The sequence below is a fragment of the Prunus persica genome, chromosome G1 (genome assembly GCF_000346465.2).
Source record: "Prunus persica cultivar Lovell chromosome G1, Prunus_persica_NCBIv2, whole genome shotgun sequence".
Classification (NCBI taxonomy): domain Eukaryota; kingdom Viridiplantae; phylum Streptophyta; class Magnoliopsida; order Rosales; family Rosaceae; genus Prunus; species Prunus persica.
In genome coordinates this window covers 7,715,251-7,724,967 of record NC_034009.1, presented here as the reverse complement: position 1 = coordinate 7,724,967, position 9,717 = coordinate 7,715,251, and the positions used below count along the sequence as shown (strand labels likewise).

Here is a 9,717-nt window from a genome sequence, read left to right as displayed (position 1 = left end):
GGTGGAGCTTGAGGTCCTTATCAACGGCAAGACGAGTAATAGTTTTAAACCCTCAAGAGGCCTAAGACAGGGGGATCGCATTTTCCCATACTTATTTATAATCATAACTGATGTGCTGTCCACAATAATCAACTGTGTCGTGAGTAGAGGCTTCCTTCAAGGAATTAAATTTAATAGGGAGGGCCCAACGTTATCACATATTTTCTTTTCGGACGATTCCCTTTTCTTCCTTAAGGCGAGAGCTCAGAATTGTAGAGTAATAGAGAGAATTCTTCAGTGTTATTGTCAAGCCTCTGGACAATTGGTGAATTTTGAGAAGTCAAACATGTTCTTTAGTCTTAACACTCCTATGCCTCTTCGCACTCAACTGCAGGCCATATTGGGAGTCAATACTACGATGGACCCGGGGAAGTATCTGGGTCTCCCACCCATGCGGGGTAGATAAAAAAAAGAATGTCATGTGTTTCGTGAAAGATAGAATTCTGAGCAAAGTGCAAGGGTGGCGTCAGAGCCTCCTTTCTTAGGCTGGCAGGGAAGTGCTAATAACATCCGTGGTAGGGAAGTGCTACTATTATATTATATATGTATAATATATGTATATATAATATATATACACATATATATATATTATAAAATACATATATACATATATATTATAAAATACATATATACATATATATAGATATTTTTGAAAAATAAAAAAAATCTAGTCCTAGTCCAAGCATACACCAAACACAGGATAAGTGTTATCCAACTTAGACCAAGCCAAACCAAGACAGTCTCTAAGTATAATCCATGCCAAGACAGTCCTATGTAACAAATAAGCCCGCAATGCAATCAAGGATGAATTACTTTCAATAGGCTTTGAGTGCGTCGAGCTATTATGAAGTTGATCTCAGCCATAGTAGATTATCTTAGCACTAACTTAAACTAACCTAATTTCTTTCAGTTTGATTGAATACATATGAGATTACATGTTTGTTAAAAAAAAAAAAACTAAAAACATTAGCTAAACAAAACTTCACATAACAAATGGTCTGGACTCTGTGGTTTTGGGCAATAAATGGGCTGGGCCTATTTCCAACATTTTTGGAGTGTTGAAACCCTGATTTAATTGTTGTTATAAAAAAAAACGTAGTTATCCAGAAAACTTTTGGGTGTTCATAGAATCATCCTAACCTCAAAGTACATTCGAATTAGACTATTTCATCGCTGGTGTAGCGTCTATGCGATACTGATTTGGCATTTGGCAGTTGTAATATTCTTCGTCCAACACTATTTAGAAGATAACACAAGTGCGCCTTAACATGTTTTAATATTTTATTTTCTCAAGCCATTTTCTAAGATGTTACGTTACTAAATTATTAATCTACACTCTTGATTATGTACTCTTATTTGAATGCATATTTTCTCTAATATCCGAATTACTAGTTTGACAATATAAAATATCTGATATCACACTAGCACACGTTGTGTGGTGTGCATTTAACTGCAAATTCCATGCTTGTGAATTTAATAATGTAAAAAATAAAAACCGTGCTCATAATCGTCATAGACGATGATTTTCTGCTCCATCCACGAAGTAAAAACACAATGTATATATTTAGGGTTTGAGGAATGAGATGAGATGTTTAGTGTTAATGGTACTGTAGAGTGATTTTAGTGAGTTAGAAAAGATAATGAAGATGAATGCAAATTTTTAGTAAGTTTAACAACCAAAGCACGTGGTTTTGTTTAAACCATGCAAAGTCAAGTGGTGTGATCAGATGACTGTGTATGTTTCGACTTTCCAACTTCCTTGAGGAAACATGAATAAAATACTGTTGGGATCCTATGAGTAGGTAGAAATTTTAGCAAAAGAAAACAAGTCTAAGGATTTTAGAGGGCATGGGGAAGAAGCATTAGGGGATCGTGAGTTGTCCAACCGTTGACGATAGATTTGACATCTTACGGATGCACATGGAAATTCCCATTATTTTCAATATTATGTGAAGCAGTTCTGGCATTTCTTCTTTGGCTTGGGAATATTTTTCTTGTATTGGTAAAGCTTTGAAAACTAATCTTTGACATTAAAGCCACATGGGGTTGTTAATAATACATAATTGATGAGGAAGTCGTGATTAAGGATCGCTCTATCACTCACATCATCATATTGTCTGACTATTTTTCACTCAGTTTCAATCCAAAATGTATATCACAAATGTCAAGCAACAATAAAACTAAAAAAGTGTAGGAGCACGTTAAAAAGTTACCACGTGTCGAAATTCTATATATAGGACACTGCTTGTCTGCTTCCTTTTGTAAGGAGACATTCATTCTTCCAGCAAATTATAATTTGATACATACGTAAAAATAATTCATCAAAAACACAAGACAAGAAAATTTGTACATATACATTAAATTATGATTAGTATGAAAATAAAAGTTTCTACTTACAAGAGAACGAGGCAAGTATTTTCTTTGTAAATAACAGTGACTTCTCTAGCTAAGAGATATATTTCTTCTGTAGGGACAAAAATTGGTTCAAGACGTTCTTATTGGATTAGTTGTGGTGGTCGCAGTTCAATGGTCAGTATATTCATTATTTTTGTATATAGTGGCTAGAATTCACACATGCTGGACAATATTAGGTAAGCTTTCTTGATATTATACAACTAAGACCCAAAGAATACAAATGCAAGCTTATAAATTACAAGCATATACAGTGCCCTAAAACAAGGGGCGCTACCTAGAAAGAGGATGGAGGCAACGACGGGATGAGTGGGTAATGGGGCACTGCACCAGAGCAACAAATTTAAAGTTAACAAATAATTAGTTTATTTAAAAATAAATAAAAAAGAAGAAGAAGAAAATAGAAAAGAGTTGTTTGGTATAAATCTAAATATTTGATCAGCATTTTGTAATCTAGGACTACTTGAAAGTACACTTAAAATCTCTGCATTTCGTATTCAAATATTGTAAATTTGTATCCAGTACTACTATTACCCAAAAGAAAATTAAAGGGTTTTATGACCCACAAAAGTATAGGTGAATGAGTCTGGTAAAATATATAATTTGTATTTTCCAAAAAGTTTATTAATGGGATAAAACAAAGTAAGTAGGTGAGATATGGAGTGCAAAATCCTACTCCTTATGGAAAATAACAACCATTGAAATCAGAAATCCCACCTCACAACCATTAGGTTGGTGATCATCTCCTTTGATTTTGAAGGAAATTGAAAATTTGTTTGCACGCATTTGGGAAACGAAAATGATATTCGTGCAAAATGTTGAAATAGAAATTATGTTTATACATTGCACACTATATGTGGAATTTTTTTATATTAATCATTGAACGAGAAATTTGATTAAGATGCTAAACAAAACACTCGTTTTAGTCTTTGGTGGGGAAGGTCCTCCTACTAATAGTTGAAATGGAGATGGGAGGTGGACCACAACTTCAACTTTTGTGAAAAGCGTCGGTGACTTGTACGTAGAATAACCAAGTGCTTCCTAATTGGGGATATTTGGCTGGTTTGCTGGTTTATAGGTGTTTGGTTTTTTATGGTGGTGATTGGTGGTTTGTTCATTTATAATTGTGGATTATTTTTTTTTACTGGCTGCGGCGCGGAGTTTTTCTTTGGTTGTGGTGGCTAGCTTTCATGTGTTTTATTTTATATATTTTATGTTTAATATGGGTTTTATGCCAAATGCGGGCATAGTATCTCTTTGTAGGCTTTATGCCTTTATATGGGTTAAATGCCTTTATGTTGGCTTTTGTCATTTTAGTTTTTATGCTCGGGAACATGATTTTTATGCTATACTGTGATGGTTTTAGCTAGATTTGTTCCTGTTTGTTTCCTGTTGGTGTTCTAACGGTGTTTTATCCGATTTTATTTATACTGTTCTCTGCCTTTTTGAAGAATTACAATGAATTTGAACTTCCACATAAAAAGAAGAAGATAAAAGCTAAAAGTCTTTAATCAAATCCAAAAGCAAAACTTAGATTATATAATCACCAAAAAGTTAGATTTTCAAGCAAAAGCTAAACATTCTAGAGACGTGGGTAAAGCATAGGCCTCACTTATCTCTATATCCCATGCTTGCATTCTCAGGAAAAGGCCTCACTTAAGTCAGCCACGCAAGTCAAGCAGTACTGTACATACTTTGCTAGACCAACAACCATATTAATTATTATAGAATAATAAAAAAATAAAATTGGTCCCTACTAGGGTTGAGGGAGTCAATTAATTAATCAATAATGATAACCTAATAAACTTGTGACATCAATTTAGCATAAAGTCGATAATATGAAAACAATTAGTTAGCATGATTGTGTGTTTGTGAAAGCATCCAAGCTAATTTAGTTCAAATTGCTATTCAACCTAGAAGGATTATTTGGTGTTCACATACGATGGATGTACTCGAACAATGGGGATGTTCTGGTTTTGTTTAGTTCACGGTTTCACAACAGAGGGTAACAGTGATACCTAGAGACATTATTTATTATGTTGTCTCAAATTTTGTTCAATGTAGATTAGGTGGTAGAGGATATGACAAACCCCGACCTATGAATGTAAATAAAAAGCATTCAAAAATAAGAGTATCTCCAATAGTTTTAGAATGCTAAAATAAGTGAGTCAGAACATCATCAAAACTCTCTTCAATAGACCTTCAAATTACCACTTAGATCAACAAACTTCAATTTGAAGAATTTAATTTGCTATTACTATTGGATATGCTCATAATTACGCCGATAATTAAAGACTTCCTTTGTTAAATGGATAGAAGAAACCGAAATATACATGCGTCGACTTCCTTGCCATGTGACAAGTTAAGCGATACACACCATTCAATTGACTTAAATCAATCATATCTATTACTCAATCTGCCACGTAGTAGGAAATCGCTACTTGATTTTTTCTGTCAATTTGTGACATAAATGATATCAATGATGCATTGGCATTTCGAAATTTCCTTGGTATCTATCCTAGGTCTCATGGTAGTAGGAGCAGGACGCGTCTAAGTTTTGATGAATTCTGTAAGTGTGAAAAGTTACATAGCTCTGGTTTTCCGCAGAAATGTTGGATTTTACAAATTAAGGCATTGACGAAGACAACACTTTAGGTACTGTTTCACAATGTTAGGACCATGGGGTTTTAAATCCTATATAAAATATCTGCAAAAATATTAATGTTGCAGCTGTCCACACATGCACTCATCCATGGGGTTTATATTTATGTTTTTTATGTTTTTTTTCCCTCGATGACATTATTATATCGTGTTACGTATGAAGTTGAAAAAGACAATATAAGGCTGCTTCGTTGTTGGTAGTAGGAAGGATATTGAGCTCCAACATTGTCGGTTAAGCACGACAATTATATAAGTAATAGGGTAATAGTTAAATCCATGGTTTCATTTGTACCTCAATCTCAATGGGAGAGCTATTGGCAATGAGAGTGACAAATATTCGTGAATCCTACCTCAATGGGAGAGCTATCGGCAATGAGCCTAGTACCCACCATGATGTTCGCCAATTTTTTACAATAATTTTTGTACTCTAATGCGTATGTGATCTACACTAAAATACAGAGTGAGAATCACATACGGTCCACATGCAGGGGCGCATTACTCACATGCCAAGATATCCAAGGAATTCCTAGTAAAGGATATCGCTTAATAAGTGTGTGAGTGTTTTTTAATTTTTACCCCACACTTCTAAAACCTCAAAACCGGCCTTTGAAAGAGTTTACTTACTTGATCCTAATAATAATGTACCACTATCTTGTCTTGTACTTTTTAAATTTTTCTTGGCCTAGTGCACCAAATCCAAAACCCAATATCGATTATGTTTGTGTCACTTTGTAAACAGAAAGTGTATCAGTGACTTAGCTTTAAGCGGCACAAAAAGCCATCCCCAAAAATCCGTGAGGAAAAGTTAACAAACAAAAGTCTCAGTCACTTGCATTGCTTTTGGGGTCCCCTGAACTGTCTCTACATTACAAAAATACACAGTACCCTACGCTTCCACTTCTAATATTTCCAAATGCGTAATATTTTGGTCCCTCACTCTTTCTCTTTCTTCAGACTTTGTGACTATCATCTGTGTTTCTTGTCCTTTACCCAGAAAAAAAGTAATCCGTTCCATATTAACAAAACTTTCAGGGTTTCTTGAGATAGAAGATGGAATAGAAGAAATGGAAAGAATGTGATCAGAATAACAAGGACATTAAAATATATAACCAACAAGAAAAAGCCCATTAGGGGGTTCACAATTCCATACTTTTCTCAAGATTTTATCATTACTTTTATCTCAGGGGTATTAAATGAGCATTGGGGTTGATGCAGGGTTGCTTTGAAGTCAACCAAAACCAGAAGAAGAAGAGCCTTGCATTTGATGAAAGGAAAAATTGTTCATAATAGAAGTCATGTTCTCCAAATTTTTTAAATAGGCTAATGACAGACCTACTAAAGTCATTTAATTTTGCACAGGGTGGTAGATTTATTAGATTTATTGGCTTCTGCTTTTCAAATCTCACCTCACCTGTGTCGCCATTTATTTCCCATCTTTTAACCCGCCTTCTCTCTCTCTCCCTCTCTCTCTCTCTCTCTCCCCTCAAAAGTGGACATTTCAATTTGCAAGTTCCTCTTACTGTAAAAACAAAATTGAGGGTAAACCATTGAGTCTCTATCAGAAATCCAGCTTATAATCCAGCACAACCACATGAGACCAAGCTTAAACAACTGTCTGGGATTCTGCACTTTCACTTGGACTTGGACTTGGGTTTGTTTGCATACCAGATGGGATTCTTCAGATTAGATGTCTGAAGCTGAAAGCTGCAATCTTGGTAAGTTTTCTCAATCTTTCCTTGGGAATAAGCAAAGACAAGAAAAATGGTCTGGTCTCTCCTTGAAATCAAAGAAAAAGGCCTTGCCACTACCACTCTGCAACCATACCTTGTTCCTCAGCCACCCCCACCCTCCAATGTTCAATCAGATAGTTTCAGTTTTGGCAACAAAGTCAGTCCAAGCATACTGCTCATAATCATAATTCTAGCCATTATTTTCTTTGTTTCTGGTTTGCTTCATCTCCTTGTTAGATTCCTTTTGAGACCTTCAAGCAGAGATGCAGATGACTTGGAGAGTGTGACTGTTCTTCAAGGACAATTGCAGCAACTGTTCCACCTCCATGATGCTGGGGTTGACCAGTCTTTCATAGACACTCTCCCTGTCTTCCATTACAAGGCCATCATAGGATTGAAAAATCCATTTGATTGTGCTGTGTGTTTGTGTGAGTTTGAGACTGAAGATAAGCTCAGATTGTTGCCCAAGTGCAGCCATGCCTTTCACATGGACTGCATAGACACATGGCTCTTGTCTCACTCAACTTGCCCTTTGTGTAGAGCTACTTTGCTCCCTGATTTCTCTCCAAACAATAGCTGTTCCCCCATTGTTCTTGTTCTTGAATCTGGAAGTGACAGCTCAAGAGAGATGGTCTCTGATAGAGAGGCTGCTATTGGCAGAACCAACTCAGTTTTGGGACCAAATTCCCATCTGGGTTTTCATGGAGACGTCGAATTGGGCTTGTCCCACCGCAAATCGTGCGAAATTGTGACGAAAGAGGAGGCTAATCCGACGGTAATGGTGGATTCAGGGGAAAAGGTAGTGCCTGTGAAGCTGGGAAAGTTCAGAAATGTGGATGGTGGTGGTGAAGGGAGTAGTGACATCAATGTGGATGCAAGAAGGTGCTTTTCTATGGGGTCATTTGCATATGTAATGGATGACAATTCTTCGTTGCAAGTACCCATTAGAGCCTCAATGAAAAAGCAACCAAGCAAGAAGCCTACTCTGCCATTAACACCCGGTCACAGGCAAGCAATGTCTGAATGTGATTGCGAGTCCAGAAGAGAATTCAAGTTCAGTGGGGTTGAAGCAATTGGAGGCCTTGAGACTCAAGGGACTGCTAGTGCTAGTATTACTAATGGCAATAATACCATTGGGAGGAGCAAGAGGGAGAGCTTCTCTATATCGAAGATTTGGCTCCGCGGGAAGAAAGAGAAGCCGAATAGGGCAGGAGATTCGTCGAGACTGGCCTCTTCCTTCCGGTTTCCTGTGCACCGGAGTGGCGTGGCTGCCGGAGAGGAAGTGAAGGCCAAGAATGTTGAGAGTGGGAGTAGGAGGACTATTTCAGAGATTGACATTGGCAGGTGGGAAAATGGAGGGAGTGAATTGGGTTGTGATGAGGAGAATGTTAGTGTTAGCTGTAACAGTTTGGATTCTCAAGCAAATCCACCATCTTTTGCAAGGAGGACACTGCTTTGGCTCGTGGGAAGACAGCAGAACAAAGTTGTTCATTCATCATTTGATCCTAGTGTTTAGTTTTCTGTTAATTTCTTTAATTTTTATTCTTATCTAGATAGATAAATTATTATCTATGATTCCTCATCCTCCTGGACGGTAAATTTGGATGTTTTGTAGCTGGAAAATTGAAGAAGCAATAGTTGGATAGGGATCTCGTATCAGTTTCTGCATTTCTCTTGTGGAGAGATGCAAAATGCTTTCTTTCCAGATTATAGCATGTGTTGAAGAAAATAGGGCATATTCAAAGGTCAAAATTGGACTGCGCTTTCTCTGTAATTCCAACAATGTAGCCCTTTAGTAGAAAAACAAAACAAAAATAATATATTATATGGGGTGGGTCAACACAGTTGGATTTATGCCTTGTTAAATTGTCATTGTTTGATGTCAGACTTTGATTAGGCATTTATAGTGTGACAAATTGTTAGATCCGTGTCATTGAATGAGATTATTTTTTATACCAGCAATCTAATTTAAGAACTTGGATGCAAGGGATCTGGCTCACTGTCCTAGTCAATTGATGTAACCTACATATGTTTTATTGAATGAGATTATCACGACTCACATAGCATTGAATGAGATTATTATGACTCACAGTAAAATGTAAAAAGGGTGGACAGTCAATTTTGAAATTGAAATGAGAATTTACTGTATCTGTGCCCTCTCATTATTTTACAAATTTCATTTGATTTTGAGCAGAAACTCCCAAGCAAAGCAGGTCATTGTGTTACAGGCTGTTGCATTAAAGAGAGTCAATTTTGATCCATAAAGGATTGGGGATTGGCATTAATGGGTGATGCAAATAAGTTCACGGGAGCGGTTGGAGGCCATTGTCTAGTAATATATATGGCACCTAACCCAATAACAATCACCATCGTCTGCTTGCGTTCACGCAGTTGAGTGTGGAGCCTCATCAGCCCAACAATAACTAACCCAATAAAGACATCATGAAATTAGGAGAGTTGCAGCGGCTCTTGATGTGGTCGAGTGGAAGTGAGCGCAAAGAAGAAGGGGCGAAGTTAAAATTGTAAAGTTAAGAAGGACGAAATAGAAAATATAAGTATATAAAACACTTAAATAAAATTATGTTTAGCAGTGCCGGTCTTGAATTTTTCAGGATCCAGGGCAAAAGTGAAAATTAGGCCCCTATATATATAAACTTAGTGGTGAACTCACTCCTATTTTTCAACCAAGATCTAACTCGTCCAAATTAACTAAAAATTTAACATTCAAGCCAAATAAATTGTATCGATTCAAACTTCAATATATAAAAATTTAGAATAAAAGGCTACAATATATAAACAAGATAAATACTTATAACAATTCAATAAGTTCTTTTTCATCCAGCAATAAGCAACTAGCTAAAAAAAAAATTTCTCT

At 36.3% G+C, this 9,717-nt stretch overlaps 1 protein-coding gene across 1 annotated transcript; it reads left to right on the top strand.

Moving 5' to 3' along the window:
* Window positions 6,271-8,807, top strand: LOC18790412 (RING-H2 finger protein ATL13). The gene has a single exon (XM_007222187.2). The coding sequence runs from the start codon at window positions 6,874-6,876 to the stop codon at window positions 8,356-8,358; it is 1,485 nt and encodes a 494-aa protein (XP_007222249.1). The 5' UTR covers window positions 6,271-6,873; the 3' UTR covers window positions 8,359-8,807.